This window comes from Siphateles boraxobius, unplaced genomic scaffold (assembly GCF_051911475.1).
Source record: "Siphateles boraxobius isolate OS27281-9 unplaced genomic scaffold, OSU_SipBor_1 77, whole genome shotgun sequence".
NCBI lineage: Eukaryota > Metazoa > Chordata > Actinopteri > Cypriniformes > Leuciscidae > Siphateles > Siphateles boraxobius.
Window position 1 is genome coordinate 18,872,758 of NW_027509205.1, and position 18,319 is coordinate 18,891,076.

General features: G+C 39.0%; 1 protein-coding gene across 3 annotated transcripts; it reads left to right on the forward strand.

The window, feature by feature from the left end:
• The first annotated feature begins 6,305 nt into the window (after positions 1–6,305).
• mtcl3b (MTCL family member 3b) lies at positions 6,306–14,306 on the forward strand. Of its 3 annotated transcripts, none has more exons than XM_077218691.1 (7): positions 6,306–6,391; positions 7,050–7,756; positions 9,594–9,818; positions 9,985–10,143; positions 10,234–10,299; positions 10,737–11,969; positions 14,180–14,306. In XM_077218691.1, the coding sequence occupies exons 2-7, from the start codon at positions 7,076–7,078 to the stop codon at positions 14,210–14,212; spliced, it is 2,397 nt and encodes a 798-aa protein (XP_077074806.1). In that variant the 5' UTR covers positions 6,306–6,391; positions 7,050–7,075; the 3' UTR covers positions 14,213–14,306. The 3 variants fall into 3 exon arrangements, with proteins under 3 accessions (XP_077074806.1, XP_077074804.1, XP_077074805.1); XM_077218689.1 differs by lacking the exon at positions 14,180–14,306 and adding an exon at positions 14,047–14,170; XM_077218690.1 differs by lacking the exon at positions 14,180–14,306 and adding an exon at positions 14,047–14,170 and having other exon boundaries at positions 10,240–10,299.
• Positions 14,307–18,319: the final 4,013 nt, after the last annotated feature.

An 18,319-nucleotide genomic window follows, 5' to 3' on the forward strand; every position in this document is an offset into this window, starting at 1 on the left:
TTTTCTGTCTTGTCTCACTCTCGCTCATCTATATATGTTGGCCTACTACTCAATTACTTACAAATTACTCGTCTTTTACAAATAAAAGCATTACTATTAGTTCACGCCTCAATTTTAAGCATTAAGGACCGTTTACACCAAGGATGATTACTATAACAATAACTATAAAGTTTTGATAGCTACTGTAAAGATAACGAGCTATAACTATTAACGACACAGAGGAAAGTTGGAGTCACTTTGAAAACGATAAAACATTGACAGCCGATCAGAATCCACCCTATTTAACGAGTTAGAGCAAGTGACAGACGACATTACTGCAGCACACGATTATAATAAACAGAACATTGTCGTACGTTGATGTCGTGGACACTAAAGGGATATTAGACTCAGAAATAAAAATTCTGTCATTATTTGCTCACCCTCGTTTCCAACCTGTAAGACTTTCGCTCATCTCCGGAACACATGAAGATCTTTTTGATGAAATCTGAGGAATTTCTGTCCCTCAATTGACAGCTACGCAACTACAACTTTGAAGTTTTAAAATTGATTGTAAGATTGTAAAACTAATCCATATGAATTGAGCGGTTTAGTCCTTCAATCACTTTTTATGATGGACAGATGGAATTTAGGCTTTTATTCACACATAAACATTATCAACTCACATTAGTTGTGGTAAAAGGAAGCTTAAGCATGTTCGCTTGATGTGCGAGTACCAATGAGGTTCATTCTTGTGTTACGCAGCACGTTTGAGCTTCTGCAAGAACCAATGAGGTTCATTCTCGTGTTACGCAGCACGTTTGAGCTTCAGTGAGAACCAATGAGGTTCATTCTCGTTACGCAGCACGTTTGAGCTTCTGCAAGGACCAATGAGGTTCATTCTCGTTACGCAGCACGTTTGAGCTTCTGCAAGAACCAATGAGGTTCATTCTCGTTACGCAGCACATTTGAGCTTCAGCTAGAACCAATGAGGTTCATTCTCGTGTTACGCAGCATGTTTGAGCTTCAGCGAGAACCAATGAGGTTCATTCTCGTGTTACGCTGTACGTTTGAGCTTCTGCAAGAACCAATGAGGTTCATTCTCGTGTTACGCAGCACGTTTGAGCTTCTGCAAGAACCAATGAGGTTCATTCTCGTGTTACGCAGCACCTTTGAGCTTCTGCAAGAACCAATGAGGTTCATTCTCGTGTTACGCTGTACGTTTGAGCTTCTGCAAGAACCAATGAGGTTAATTCTCGTGTTACGCAGCACGTTTGAGCTTTTGCAAGAACCAATGAGGTTCATTCTCGTTATGCAGCACGTTTGAGCTTCACCAAGAACCAATGAGGTTCATTCTCGTTACGCAGCATGTTTGAGCTTCAGCGAGAACCAATGAGGTTCATTCTCGTGTTACGCAGCATGTTTGAGCTTATGCAAGAACCAATGAGGTTCATTCTCGTGTTACGCAGCAAGGTTATTTTCGTAAACGAAAACTGAAACTAAGACTAAAACTATTGGTCAAAAAACATTTTCGTAAACTGAAATAAAATTTAAAATTCATATTAAATCAAAGATTAAAACTAAACGAAACTAACAACAGTTACTGAAAGAAGAACTGAAATAAAATAATAATTAGCAAAAATAAATAATCGTTTTCGTAATTAATAAGCTCTTTACTTTGGCGGAAAATCTGACCTGTGGTTGTTTAAGGAAATGCCCGATATGGCGCTTCATACGCGTGGAGTTTCTGAGGCGATTAATGAAGGACCATAACGTAGAATACACGGCTAGTGCTCAGCGGGTCACTGCTGTTCATAACATCTGTTGCAGTGGAATGGGAAATAACACAAGGTAATGAGACGCAAGTTGGACTTCTTTTAACTTGAGCGCAGCATTTTTTGAATGCCGTTTCATTGGACGCGGGTGCAACAGGAAAACAAGTTCGTCAAGCACAAAAAAAACTTTAATGTTCTAGGCTACTACTGTTTGAGATGTCATGTTTTCATGAATGCTGACAGGGTGAAAGGTGCATTTAATATTATTATCCACGTGGAGACATTTCCCCGCAATGTATGGAATACCAGGACACAACACTCACATACACACACACACGTCCGGTTCGCTATATTTGTGGGGACTCTCGATAGGCATAATGGTTTTTATACTGTACACACTGTAGCCTATATTCTATCCCCTTATACTAATGCTACCCCTAAATCATACCCATCACAGAAAACTTTGCATTTTTACATTTTCAAAATTCAAAGTTTAGAACCATTAATTAAACCATTTCCCTCGTAGGGACTGCTGGCTGGTCCACACAATGTAGGTGATCTCAGGTTTTACTATCCTTGTCCAAATGTCCCCACAATGTAATATAAACAAGGACAAGCACCCGCATACAAAAACAGACGGACAGAAACTCTTATCCACTATCTTTGTGAGGACTCTCCATTGACGTAATGGTATACTGTATAAACGGTATATTCTGTCTCCTTACAGTACACTAACCTGACCCCTAAACCTACCCATCACACATTTCTGCATTTTTACATAAAAAAAACAAAAACAAATTTTGTATGATTTATAAGCTTGAGTACCTCAATTTAGGTCCTCACAGTGACACGAGTCCCCTTGAGTCTGTGTGCATTCAGGTTTAAGTCTCCACCAGGATAGAAAAACATGTACACTCTCACACACTGCATAGATACATTATTTAATCACACCTGCTTCACAGCAGGTTGTGTTGGCTGTAGTCAGATGAATTGAGATTTTTTTAATTTATTTTTTTAATGTACCAGTGGTCACTCTGCTACATTAACAGCTGAAAAAAGTAAACTAGGCATGTTTAACAAGATTTCATCTTTATGAATTAGTTTGTCTGAGTTTTTCATATTTTTTTCTTGTATACGTTTAAGTTCCATTTATTTGGTGCTTTGTTCAATCTCAAACCATTATTTTATTTTTACTATTAAGATGTCTGCACAAGAGTTAACTGTAATCTGGGCAAACATTAAACTTTGCTGAAATTAAGCGTCTCGCTTTGGTCTACACTGGAAGTGTTCTGTTTGCTCTGCTAAACTATAATTACTAAAACTAAAACTGAAACTAAATAAAATAAAAACTAAATAAAAATGTGTTTGCAAAATAAAAACTAAATTAAAACTAACAAAACCATTAATGAAACTAACTAAAACTAAACTAAAATTTAAAGCAAAATTGAAAATGATATTAAAATAAAAACTAATTTAAAAAGCAAAACTATAATAACCTTGTTATGCAGCACGTTAGAGCTTCTGCAAGAACCAATGAGGTTCATTCTCGTTACGCAGCACGTTTGAGCTTCACCAAGAACCAATGAGGTTCATTCTTGTTATGCAGCACGTTTGAGCTTCAGCGAGAACCAATGAGGTTCATTTTCGTTACGCAGCACATTTGAGCTTCTGCAAGAACCAATGAGGTTCATTCTCGTGTTACGCAGCACGTTTGAGCTTCAGCGAGAACCAATGAGGTTCATTCTCGTGTTACGCAGCATGTTTGAGCTTCAGCGAGAACCAATGAGGTTCATTCTCGTGTTACGCAGCACGTTTGAGCTTCTGCAAGAACCAATGAGGTTCATTCTCGTGTTACGCAGCACGTTTGAGCTTCTGCAAGAACCAATGAGGTTCATTCTCGTGTTACGCAGCACGTTTGAGCTTCTGCAAGAACCAAATTGATCGTGTCTCTTCAGAAAATTTGGACTAAACCGCTCAATTCATATGGATTAATTTTACGACCTCTTTATGAACTTTCCAAAACATCAAATTGGCAGTTGCGTAGCTGTCAATAGAGGGATAGAAAGCACTCCGATTTTATTAAAAAGATCTCCATGTGTTATGAACATGAACAAAAGTCTTACGGGTTTGGAACGACATGAGGGTGAGAATACAGAATTGTCATTTTTGGGCAGACTATCCCTTTAATATCGCTATAGTTCTTCTTAGGAATGGGCCTCTGCTATAAACTTAAATGACACATTAAATCTTGTAGTGTGTTATATGAGAGATGTGATGTTCCCTTTCCAAATGATTAGAAAGAAAATCCTATTAACTTTTAATTGGAGGAAAGGATGACAGTTCTGGCCCCAGTCACATTCATCTTAGTTGTTCACAGACACACTGCCTCCGTCTCTCTCCTTCCTGGACTTCTAATTAAGTGTCCTCTCGGCTGTGATAGAGCTCGCAGGCCAGAGCTTTGAGGGGTTGGGCAGACAGATCTGGTCTAATCAGGCCGTAAATTGGCTTTCACTGTAAAAGAGCTTATATGCACGTCAGAGCTTGTAGCATTATTCAGGTCACTGCATGAGAAACATACATTGGTATCAAACTAAAACTATTAAAAAGACCGGATGGGTGAATAAATATGACATTTAGACATGACAATAGCAATATTTCACAGGCATATATCCACCTGAAAGCTAGACATGTACTATGTAGTGAGCCAGATAAGAAAATAAATGTCCATTATACTGGAAAAAAGAAGCAAATGCTTTTTAAACTGAGAAAACTTGTTTTTTTTAATTAATTTTTCAAGGAAAATAAACTTTTTATTCCTTAAAATTTCTAATTTGTATTTCACAAGTGACCTTTTTATTAATTTAATTTTAAAAAAAAACGTTTTGCCATCTTACTGATGGAACAAGCATTTTTAATTATTTTATATTTTTAATTATGCGATTTAACATTTATATTAAAAAACAAACAACATAATCAATGTCAATGAACAATGTAAATGGCCACAGCTATTGTCAAAAAGTCTTCTCATACGTTACAACAACATAGTCTTTGATTTAAAGCAAATTTCTTCAAATTGTGCATTTTAATTATAACCATTGTTAATTATGGACAGGCTTTCATGGGGAAATCTCCGCTGTCTGTTTTAAGAAGCTTTAATACTTGAGTGCAAAATACATGGAAACATTTCGATTTTTACTCCAGATACTGTATTATTTTGATACAGTACAGCCATACTCTAACCCAAGTACATAAAACATCATTCATACTTTTTACACATTTTGCTACAAGTTAACTGTGCTGGTTAATCTAATAGTTTAGAGAAAAGGCATTTGTTTAAATCATACTAGCATCTTTAAATTATTATTTTCCAATCTCTCTCTCTCTCTCTCTCTCTCTCTCTCTCTCTCTCTCTCTCTCTCTCTCTCTTTGTCTGAACAAGGATGTTTGTCAGTAAGCGGATTGCAAATAGGCCACAGATTTCCACTGGCCCTATTAACAGAAAGTGGTTTCACCTTTCTCTCAAGCTGTTCCACTGATAATATACATTACCTGAGATAATTGGTTCCTCTTTGTCGCTTTATGTCTACACAAAAAGGCACCTATCATGGAGTATACACAATAACGCAAGTGCAACACTGTAACATTTCTTAATGGTACACATATTCATGTACTACTTTTTTGTGATCATTGTAGGCTACTGTCTGTGAGACATATGTATAATGCAATTGGTGAGCATAAGGATGGATAGATATTGTAATTCACCACTGATTTTAAACCAGCAGCGACCTCAAAATATGTAATAAGTTATGCTACTGCTATTGTTCATAACTTATAAGTACACAGATAGTGAGACGGCGCTCTCTAGTGTTCACAGGTAGTATTAAAACTGATATCACAGCTCAAATGACACTCACTTGTGACTCACTAACATCTAAACAGTGCAATTAAGAGCATTTCATTTAAAGTGATAGTAAAAGTGCTAACTGCATATGAGAGAGAGATTTATTTAAATCTCAGACCAAGTCTATTGATTAATCAAGACTAGGGGCCCTGAGAAATTGTGAAAACAGAAAAAAAAAACATTTTAAACAGCACATGCTCTAAATATTTGATGTGCCTTCGCTGCTGAGGTACATATCATATTTTCTGTTTAGTTCGACTACTGGACTGACTGTGGCACAAACTGCAGACTGACCTTTTGAATCTATTCTTATAATAGTGTCGGTGGGATGACGCTGCATTTTCACCAGCTTATCGGTAAAGCAGCAAACTCCAGCAGCATCAGTCTCCCTCATCCTTGAGGTTTTAAAGGGACAGCGCAACTGTATACATCGACCTAGATGAAGAATATGGTCATGCATATGTTGGCCTTTAGGCTATAAGCCTATTAATAAACAGTCTGTATCCTAATGTGCAGGCGAATAAATAATAGTGGGAATTGAGCCCCATATATTTATATAGCCTATTAGCCAAAATTTATATTTATATTTTGAGAAAAGGGTCTCACACTTCCTTATGTTACGTCACCTCATGAATATTAAACGTCAGTGTCTCGCGAGCCTAAGCAGTGCCTGGTACCCTCGAGCTGAAGGGAACTGTCCCGCTCACACAGGAAACAAATGAGCACAGTTCATAAACAGGTAAGAAAACATCGCGATATTTAATGTTCTTGAAGAATAACTCAAATTACGACTGCACCAAATATGTAACCATTATAGTAGCCTGATAATTTGCACAATCTATAAACTTGCATAGTAGAAAAAACATTTTAGGCTATAGGAAAGGAAGTCCACTGCGACGGATGTCAAAAAACTTTACTCTCAAATACATGTAGCTACATATGTGTTTGAGATGAATGTTCATGTACATAGAACTCACCTATCGATCTGTAAATTACATTAATTCACATTTTTTGAGGGTTGTGGTTGTCCTCCTTCACTCTAAAATATACTGGGTTGTAGGCCCTATATTTAATGTTAAACCCAACCAACTATAGTGTTTTTTTGTTTTGTTTTGTTTTTTACCCAAAAATCGGTTGAAACGTTTTTTAGTGTAGAAAATTGGTGTTCTAATTCGATTATATTGCATATTGGTTTATATTACGGATTTTATTCATTAATTAAATTATATGTATACACGCACACACATACACACACACACACACACACACACACACACACACACACATTTATAGCCATAAATATGTATAGGCCTATGCAATGATGTCCTAGTTGTATCCTGCACTAACAAAGTGTAATATTTCGTTTTTTCCCTCTTAAATGTCATAAATTGATAAAGGTGTTGTTGGAGGTCTGCGATATGAAATGATGAGCTCTGCCGCAAGTGGCGCTGCGGATTTTCCACCATCAGCGGACAGTACCGAAGGGAGGAGGAGACCGTCTACCCGACAAAACCCCGTCAAACCGGCCTCAAAACCCAGCGGCACCCGCTCCTCGTCACCCGCTGCGTCGAAGCTCGGAGGAAAAGGCGTTAAAGGCGTTAAAGGACGCGAGGGAGAGCAGGCGGCTCAAGAAGAGGCGCGTGAAGTGAGGGTGCGAGGTGCGGCAGCTGTTCGTGGTGCTGAAACTGAGGCGGTTTGGGAAACCGAGGAGCGGATTGATCGCGCTCCACCACCGGACACGCGCCGCGCGCTGCGTTTACCGTGCGTCAACAGAGACTCGTCCTCTGCGCAGCCTGACGGCTCGTACGGTGGTGTTGTGAGGGGGGAAGAGAGTGTAAGAGAGGCCGCTGCGGGAGGAGAGTACGTGGGCTGCGGACCGGCCTTCTGGGGCGGAGGCTGTCTGCAGTCAGAGCTCATCCAGTTTCACATCAACAAGCGCTTGAAGAAAAGCGGTAAAATGCAGCGCACAGCGTCGGTCGAGACGCAACCGGAATCGGGACCCGCCGCACAGGCCACGAGCGCCGCAGACGAGCCCGTGACACAGCAGAATGAAGCCCTGCAGGACGAGATCGAGAGATTGGAGGATGAAAACGAAGACCTTAAGGTTTGTTTGTTATAGGCCTACATTATAATTTATGAAACTCTAATCATGCTAAAATATATATGGATGAATGAAAATATAGATAGATGTAGATAGATAGATAGATAGATAGATAGATAGATAGATAGATAGATAGATAGATAGATAGTTAGAAAGAGGAAGATGGATAGACAGTCTTTTTTAAGAGCTGAAGAAGATAGATAAATAGATAGATAGATAGATAGATAGATAGATAGATACATAGATACATAGAGGAAGATGGATGGATAGACAGTCTTTTTTAAGAGCTGAAGAAGATAGATAGATAGATAGATAGATAGAAATATAGATAGATAGATGGAATGAGGAAGATGAATGGATAGACAGTTTTTTAAGAGCTGAAGATGATAGATAGATAGATAGATAGATAGATAGATAGATAGAATGAGGAAGATGAATGGATAGACAGTATTTTTTACGAGCTGAAGATGATAGATAGATAGATAGATATAGATAGATAGATAGATAGATGGAATGAGGAAGATGAATGGATAGACAGTATTTTTTAAGAGCTGAAGATTATAGATAGATAGATGGAATGAGGAAGATGAATGATAGACAGTATTTTTTAAGAGCTGAAGATTATAGATAGATAGATAGATAGAATGAGGAAGATGAATGGATAGACAGTATTTTTTAAGAGCTGAAGATGATAGATAGATAGATAGATAGATAGATAGGTAGATAGGTAGATAGATAGAGGAAGATGGATGGATAGACAGTCTTTTTTAAGAGCTGAAGATGATAGATAGATAGATGGAATGAGGAAGATGAATGGATAGACAGTATTTTAAGAGCTAAAGGTGATAGATAGATAGATAGATAGATAGATAGATAGATAGATAGATAGATGGTCAGAGGAAGATTGATGGAGAGAGTCCTTAGATGATACATAGATAGATATATAGATAGATAGATAGATGGAATGAGGAAGATGAATGGATAGGCAGTATTTTTTAAGAGCTGAAGATGATAGATAGATAGATAGATAGATAGATAGATAGATAGATAGATAGATAGATAGATAGATAGATAGATAGATAGATAGATAGATGGAATGAGGAAGATGAATGGATAGACAGTATTTTTTAAGAGCTGAAGATGATAGATAGATAGATAGATAGATAGATAGATAGATAGATAGATAGATAGATAAATATTAATATATACCTGCATAAAAGTAGATTCACACATTTGATAATACATATGAAAAAATATAAATGTTGTTGATGTTAATAACTGAGCATACCTGAAATCATTGGGGTTGCATGTACATTTTTTGATGACTGATTGCTTTTTAATGACTCCCCTGCTCAGCTGGTTCATGGCAATATTGTTTTCCAAACACAGTCTTGATTCCTGCTCAACCTGATAAATAGGAATTCGGGTGATTAACAGAAAGAAAACAATGATAAGTCTGCAGAGAAGTTGTCCATCCATCTTAAAAATCGGAAATAGGACATAAACATTATGACCGATGACCCAGTTTGCTTATGTGTCTTTTATTAACAAATTTTGGTCTATTTAAAAAATGTTGCCTTCTAAAAATGAGCAGAACAATGAGAGAAATGCAACATTGTTCCAATTTAGCCTGTGTTAGAACAAAGCTAATACAGTTATGAAAACGGCCTTGGTTTTATTCAAAATATGCCCCCAATAATTTGCATGTTCAACCAAGGGCTCATTAATCATTAATAAAATTACTCGTGTCATTTGTGGAAATAAGGTACAGCTTATTAAAATAATGCAACTGCAGTAATTGGAGAGCAGAAAGCTCTAATGAGCACACTGGTTTTCACAGAATGAGATTGAGGAGATGCGGACAGAGATGGAGGAGATGCGCGACACCTTTTATGAGGAGGACACCTGTCAGTTACAAGACATGCGGCGTGAGCTCGAGCGAGCGAATAAGAACTGCCGCATCCTTCAGTACAGACTCCGCAAGGCCGAACGCAAACGACTCCGCTTTGCACAAACTGGAGAAATTGACGAGGACCTCCTAAGGAGCTTAGAGCAAGATTTAAAGGCAAGTACCTATGTTTATATATTTAAAGGCATGCAGAGAAGGTCTATGATAAATTAATCATCCCCAATGACTTGTTTGCACAATTTCTATCTGATTATTAACTTGTCATTTAGTTGATGCTTCTATCCAAAGCAACCACTAAGCCACACCACCACCATTCTGACAGGTTGCCAAGGATGTGTCTGTGAGACTCCACCACGAGCTGGAGAACGTGGAGGAGAAACGAACAAAGACAGAAGATGAAAACGAGCGATTGAGACAGAAACTTATTGAGGTGGAAGTCACCAAACAGGCCCTGCAAAATGAGCTGGACAAAGCCAAAGAAGTAGGAATACAAAGACAAGTTAATACAGCACATCTAAATAGGTTTAAATACATATTAATTGCATTGCATTTGTAAATTTGTTGTGTCCGGTCTCAGAAACGAAGAGGAAGCAAAGATGCACAAAAGCCAGAGAGGAAGACTCAGACTCCTACAGAGGTGAGGACAAAACACTGCTGTCAACCAGTATTGAGTCAAATGAAGACTGTTACTTCAAGTGAAAATCTCAAGTTCAAGCTCAAGTAGTTATGCAGCCTTTTGCAAAGATATGAAGTTGTAAACTATAGAGAGAATGAAAAGATAGCATACACACAAAAAATTTACTAAACCATTACATGTAAAGGTATGGTCACATTTGCCATTACTCTTTAAAATATCATTGGCGAAATTCAGACATTTCAGTAGAATGTACTGTAGAAACATTTCAGTGCAATCAGGAGTTTTACGTGAGAGTAAAAAAAATCTCCACACAAATTTCCTTTTGACAGTGATTCATAAATCGCTACCCTATTGACACCAGACCTTTTTTTGTGCGCTAAATCTTGTCGAAATTTCGATAATGGTCCCGCACCTTAACGCAACACTTTTGTCAACAGGAGGACAATGACGACCTAAAATGCCAGCTGGCCTTCATTAAAGAGGAGGCTACTTTAATGAGAAAGAAAATGGCCAAGATTGACAAGGAAAAGGACCGTTTGGAACAAGAACTACAGAAGTATCGTTCCTTCTATGGAGATCTGGACAGCCCTCATCCAAAGGGTGAAGCTGGTGGCCCACCCACAACAAGGGAATCAGAGCTGAAACTCCGCTTGCGATTGGTGGAAGAGGAGGCCAACATCCTGGGACGTAAAATTGTCGAATTGGAGGTTGAGAACCGTGGCCTGAGGGCGGAGTTGGATGATCTTCGAGGGGAAGATTCGTCCAATGGGGGCTTGTCCGGAGCGGAAGGAGGAATAGGCCGCGAGCAGGGGTCGGAGCTGTCGGAGCTGAGGCAACAACTGCAGTTGGTTGAGGATGAGGCGGAGCTTCTGCGGAGGAACCTGGCGGATGTAGAGGAACAGAATAAGAGAGTGACATGTGAGCTGAACAAACTGCGCTTCAAAGAGGGTACGAGGCATGCCTCGGGGGGTAATGCAATGAGTGCCGCCAATTTAGCAGGAGACAGCTCCAAAGCCGAGGCCTTGCAGGAGGAGCTGAAGGCAGCGAGGAAGCAGATCAATGAACTGAGTGGGAAAGTGATGCAGCTGCAGTACGAGAACCGTGTGCTGCTTTCCAACATGCAACGGTATGATCTATCCGCTCATCTAGCCGTCACGCCACGGGACAGTGACGCAGAGAGCGACACTGGTCTTGGAGTCGGAGGGCGTAGAGGTAGCGATGAAGACTCGTCTTCCTCTCGTCTTCCTCCCCATCGCAAACGCGAGGGTCCTGTTGGAGGAGAAAGCGACTCTGAGGAAGTCCGCAACGCTCGGTGCCTCACGCCAACTCGCTCTCTCTATTCTCCTGAATCCGCCCGCCTCCTCTCGCGCTCCATTCGGGACAGACAACAGATGATTGACATCCGTGCTGAAGCAGAGCGATTGGGACGAACCATTGATCGGCTCATAGCCGACACCAGCACCATCATTGCAGAGGCACGGGTGTTCGTATCTAACGGTGATCTTTTCAGCCGTATGGAAGATGATGAGGATGGTGGCCGGATCAGGGAGCACGAGCTTCTCTACCGCATCAATGCTCAAATGAAGGCCTTCAGGAAGGAGCTACAGGGGTTTATAGACCGACTTGAAGTCCCCAAACCAGAGGAAAGAGATTCAGAAGAACCATTATCCGTGAGTCTAGCAAGAGTCTGTGTGTCTATGTGAAGCACAATAAGAATGTTTACCACATTGTAATGGTATAGTTCAGTTCAATTCTGTCATTTACTCACCCTCATGATTCTCTTTCTTCGGTGGAACAGTGACCAGGGGCTGTCAAGCTCCTAAAAGGACAAAAAAGCATAATAAAAGTAGTCTATACAAATCTTGCACTGAGTCTTCTAAAGCCATATTCAGTAATACCTTTGAGTAAGGAGTAGATAAAAATTTAGGGACTTTATTCACCGAAAATCTCATTTTCGTCAAGATGCACAACACTAAGTTTGACATCAATAGCCATATTTCCACTGTCGGGCCAAAAGCAGGTGTGTTAGTGCGTGCCATATAAATAGTCGCGTTTCCACTGTCACTTCCAAGGCTTTATCGGGGTTCCTTGGGGCCAACAGCGGGGTTATTTGCCCACCGAATACTTGGGTCCAAAGCTGGCAAACTGGGGCTTGAGGAGTGGTCATGAAAAAAGGCGGAGTTTAGAAGACGGTCAACACCCCTGTTCATTTCCAATGTTATTATGTCAGGCTACCAACTTTAATATTTAAGACATTTTAAACTATTTTCAGCTCAAAACTCACTTTCAGAGTGTTTGAAATAACTTTCTTGTGATCCGATTCGGTGATTCTGATCACCGTATGAGGCAGAAATATATTTATATGCGATGCTAAAGGCTACTTATGCTAACCATTCGATAATAAATACGTCTATGGAAAATAAGAGACTTCTTGAAGAATGTAGACAAATCATATAATGATTATAACCATGTGTTTATTTGGTTTAATGTTTTATCTCTCTCTGCCCTGTGCTTCTGTTGAGACTGCACTAATACATCCGCAACGGTCACAAAAAACGTGCACTCCGGTTAACTCCCATAACTAATAACTCCTGTTTTCTTCTCGTGAGCTTCCTCTGTTGCTCTGGCTGAAAGGATAACAGTTTAGTGAGAGAAAGAGAGAGAGAGAGAGAGAGAGAGAGATCGCTTGAACCTCCTTAGATCGCATAATTTCATGGAAAATTTATGGAAATGCTCATTCTTTCTAAAGAAATTAAAGAAAGACGTTTTATAAATATTTTCCTAAATGTGTAAGCCTTTGGACTTAAAAGCCTTAATGGAGTTGTTTTGTGGATTCCTGTGATCGCAAATAAATGGAAGCAGGTGCAACTGAATAGGTGTGTGTTCTCTTTTTATGTGAAACGGTAAATACCATTTTGATGAAATGGTGGGGTTGTGTAACGTCATTCTCTGGAGGCGTGTTAAGGGCGAGTTTTAGGGTAGCACTTGCGGAGCTACTGGGCCGACAGTGAAAATGCAACTTGATTTTGGGCTTGGTGCTTGAGGTCCGAGGCTATGGCCCCGCCCAGCACACTGTTGGGCCAGTGCCAGCCAGGGCCAACAGTGTGCTGGGCGGGGCCATAGCTTGACAGAACTTGACAGAATTCTTGTCATGGCTTGACAGAACCAATGACATTTGATGTTACTGATGTAAAACTGAAATCTACGCAAACACAAATGAGATATGATTTACAGCAGAGCATTTTTGTTAGTTGAATCAAGGTTTAAATAAAATAAAACAAATATTAGATGAAGAACTGGAAGAGATTGGAAAGTTTAAGTTGTAGTACTAAAATCTCTTCAACTAAAACTGAAATAAATATAAATTAAAGCTAAATAAAAAGTGAATTTCAATTTATTTAATAATAAAGTGATTAATAATTAATTCATCAGTGTATAATAATTTATATTTTAATTTATTCACCAAACAAAATCTATTTGAAGTTTGAGCAAAAAAGAGAATCACAGGGTGAGTACATTATGAATTTTTTTTTTTTTGGGTGAACTATTGGTCCATTGCCTGACTGCTTTTAACATTTAGCAAAATAAAGCGTTGTTTTGTGATTTGCCAAGATTTTTGTAAACTATGCAAATAGAAAATGTTAATGTGTATAATATCTTAACCTTTCTCTCTTTCTCTGATCCTGTCTTCCCACACACCCCTGTTTTTTAATGCATGTTCGTTAATCCTGTCGGTTATTCATCCAGATGTTTCAGCCCATCATTTTATTCATCCTCATTCTAGTGTTGTTCTCCTCACTCTCTTATGCCACCATTTTTAAACTTGTATTTCTTTTTACCCTCTTTTTTGTCCTGTGATCTCCATCCATCCACTCATTAGCATAGTCTCGCCCTTTGTTTCGTTTGTTTGTAAATGTTGTGTATGTCACCATGGTTGGAGAATCACAGGAAAGTCACTTTCCAAGCACAGACAGCACGCTTAAGCACAGAAGTCTGCAAAACCTTAATTTCCAAAACGCTGGAGGCTGTTTTACCCAAATTAGAGACATACGGCTGCCATTGGAAGGCACATCATCGAGATAATTTTTTTGCAAATAGAGACTGTTATAAATAATGAAAAACATTACATCCATTTGTCAAAGTGAAGACATAAATATCATTTAGGCACTGGAAACTACATAACCCAGAAGACATTTCTTTCATTGAGGCTATCTGGCACATTGACACTTGCTTTGACACCAAAGACTTGGAACGAAATATGCAACTGCATTTACCATTGAGGAGCACATGACCACATTGGCCAGCATGCCAGCCACTGCACTCTTAAGATACATCAGCTGGAATGATTACCTGTTAGAAGCATGCAAAGGTGAGTAAGAACATGGTATTCAATTGTACAGTCAGAGAGGACATGCATACAAATGGAAGGATAGACAATAAATGACAGGTAGGAACTAAGATCATCTATTTTAATCATCTGTTTGCACATGTAATTTGCGTGACAAGAAAAACAGTTTTGCATAGATAGATAAATAGCAAAAAATAAGGTTGCACAAGAACCTGAGGAAATTGTATCACAAACGTTGCATAAAAATGTGATATGCTAAATAACAGCTGTGGCTTGGGTGTGGGAAAGTGCTTATATACATGATAGCGGTATGCAAAAAGCCCCTTCTGTTGCACTCTCTGTTGCACTAGAGCAGGATCAGTCTCCTGCTGAACGTGCTCCTCATTCCAGCAAGTGTATTATGGGGTGGTTACTCATGATGATCAGCAGTTTGAACATCAGAGCTTGCTTTCTTTATGAGTTTATTTAGCTTGTTGGCATTTCCAGTTTTAATCTCTGTTGACAGACCCGAATCTTCTCAAGTCTTCGGCAGTAGTTCCTTAGTATTTAAAGGGAGATTTCACCCTGTCATTAATTACACTCCCTCATGTCTTTCCAAACATGTAAGACTTTTGTTCATCTTCTGAGCACAAATGAAGATCATTTTTGATTAAATCTGAGCTATTTCTGTCCCTCTGTTGACAGCTGTTACTACCCCTTTGAAGCTTCAATAAGTTCATAAAGAGATCGTAAAACTAATCCATATGAATTGACGGGTTAGTCCAAAATTGATGAACAGATTCAATTTAGGCTTTTATTCACATTTAAACATTGATCAATTCACATCATTTGTGGTAAATGGAATCTCAAAGCATGTTCGCTTGATGTGTGAGAACCAATGAGGTTCATTCTCGTGTTACGCAGCACATTTGAGCTTCTGCAAGAACCAATGAGGTTCATTCTCGCACGTCAAGCAGGTTCGGTTGAGCTTCTGTTTATGTTCGCTGATCAATGTTTATGTGTGTAAAAGCCTAAATTAAACCTGTTCATCATATAAAGCGATTGAGTCTCTTCAGAAAATTAGGATTAAACTGCTCAATTCATATGGATTAGTTTTACGATCTCTTTATAAAGTTTTTGAAGCATCAAAGTGGTAGTTGCGTAGCTGTCAATGGAGGGACAGAAAGCTCTCAGATTCCATCAAAAAGGTCTTCATTTGTGTTCCAAAGATGAATGAAAGTCTTACGGATTTGAAATTACATGAGGGTGAGTAATTCAAGACAGAATTTTCATTTTTGGGTGAAATATCCCTTTAAATGATCACTAAAAACAAAAAGTATGGAAGCATTGGGTTCACAATTTATTTGGATCACAAAAAAACACATTTGTTTTGTTTTGGTTTAGATGGGTCTTGGTTATTTACAAGACAATTAAACTTAGAGAACAGCAGCTCATCTGTTTTCTAGAATGAGTCTCTTTTTGGAATTTGGAAAAGTCATTGCTTATTTTCCTGCCAGCTGAAAGTAACATTAGTGAAAAACAGTCAAACATACATCTCCAGTTTTGCCAGTTTTACCGTGTCTCCATTCTCCAAGGTTTCTGCTTTGTTGTTTTCCTTTCTGCATTATTGTGCCTGGAAACTATTTGAGTCAGCGGCCAATATTAGGGCTGAACTGTCGGCTGACTGTTTATTGCACAACAGCCACATGTGTCAAATAAATACAAGTGTGAGGCGCCCATTAAGAACCGCGGACAGCACACTTAGTATCCGCTAATTCGGTCCGGTGGTATCTTAAAAATAAAATGGACAGAGTGTTTTGAGAGTTACAAATAGCCCAGTTGCCTGTTAGGATTAGTAGAAATCGAAACAACTGGAATAGGAGTCATAAGACAGCAATCTGCCAAGTCCTAAAAGCAGACTAGCAACAGTTTCACAGAGGTGGGGTAGAACTGGGCATTTTAAAATAGCCATGTAAACACTCTCCCTCTGCCTTTGTAATTTTAACCTAGAATGTCAGTGACGACAGTCTCTTGCATGGAGACCACAAATGCTGGAATAAATCTGACATTATGACACTGGATACCTAGTGGGTCTGACGTCGCAGGGGTAAATACTTAGAGTCACTATAAAGCCCCGGGGCCCCCTCAGGACTACAGTTGTTTACCCCTGAGCTCCGGACAGAGGAAACATTTAAGATCCTATACGCAGGACTTTTACGTCACGCCGTGGGGCATGAGACTCCGGGGTCTTTTCCGCTGTTACATGCTGTTAGTGGAGGAGTTTTCAAAGAAGAGATGGTACTGAAACAAGAGTGATCTTGATTTATGAGACAAACCTGCATTTGAGCAACATACTCATATTCTGGAGCATCAGTTCATCACAAGCTCATGAGAGGGAATTACTGGAGGAACCAATAATTTTAACTGGTAAGGATTAAGAAAGCTTGTAGACGACAACGGAACAGAAACTTCCTCTTTTAAACCCTTTAAAGTATGAAATTATTAGTACTACTTGTAACCCCTTAAAAGCTTTGTAACTTTTCTGTGATCTTTCACTTGGGCTGACAATGTTTTACAACATTAAGAACCTTGCAGCCACAATGGTCACATTTTACACTTAAAGTATTTACATTACTGTATTTACATACGTAAGTGCATAAACTTGCTAATATGTAAATATTTTTTTGGAACTGTCTGTAAATACAGTATTAGTAGTATGACTATTGTGATCAGTTAGATTTACGTATAGTAAGTGTGCATGCATGTTGTAATATAAACCGGTACACACTTACTCTCTATGTCTTTTTAGTTTTATGACAAATAACTGCAAAGGGTATAAATATCCCTCAATGCCAACGTCATGTGGCGGTACATTCTGGCAATTTCGTGAGTTAAACTGGGTGTCATGTCCCTGATGGCAGAAAAGTCCATCCCTAAAACACTGCCCTAAATCAAAGCTGTGTTACAGAAAAACTCAGTGACGTTACCACGGAAAGGATGCAACTATTCTGAGCTCATCCAAGCGGGTAAAGGGTTCTGCACTTGCTTGGAACTTTGACCTCATCCCTATCCCGAAAGAAGTGGTGTTACTTCATAGTTAAAGATTTAAGCTGGATGTAAGGTGAAGGTTCCTATTTTGTAAGGGGCAACCAATTACCCTTTACTATTGTGCCCTTGATCAAGAGAGATCAGGTTACCCCAGGGAGACTGTCCATGTTATAATCCCTGAAGTCCCTTTAGGTAACTTGAGCATGTCTAATGACGTTTGTGTGTAAAGAAAGTGCTGACAATTTTGACAGTTAAGGGCTGGTTTGAAGGACAGGGAATGCATATAGAAATGAGTCAAAGTTTTAAAGCAGGTGTCCAGAGCAAATTGCTGGGATTTTGTTTCCTTTTATAAGTCTACTTGAATGCAACACAATCAGGAAGACTTCACTAATGTTTAGACTCATAACACCTTTGAACTGCAAAGCAATCCACAGTTGACACAGTAGAATTAATTTATTTACTTGAGATATTTAACTACTCCATTTACTTAAGATTACTCTAAATAATCAATAGGCTGTTTCTCAATGATGAATGTTTTTTTTTGTCTTCATAGAGGTATTGGTGGACTTGCCAATGTGGTCACTCCAGTGAGCTTTCAGGAATTGCAGGATAATATTCTGAGCACAGACAAACAAGCGCAAAAGA

What these genes read in the sequence shown, in the direction of transcription:
- mtcl3b (XM_077218689.1), top strand. Translation starts at nt 7,076, where the DNA reads ATGATGAGCTCTGCCGCAAGTGGCGCTGCGGATTTTCCACCATCAGCG. An exon ending in GCTTAGAGCAAGATTTAAAG is followed by an intron (nt 9,819 to 9,984) that starts GCAAGTACCTAT and finishes CCATTCTGACAG; the next exon opens with GTTGCCAAGGATGTGTCTGT. An exon ending in ATTCAGAAGAACCATTATCC is followed by an intron (nt 11,970 to 14,046) that starts GTGAGTCTAGCA and finishes TTATTCATCCAG; the next exon opens with ATGTTTCAGCCCATCATTTT.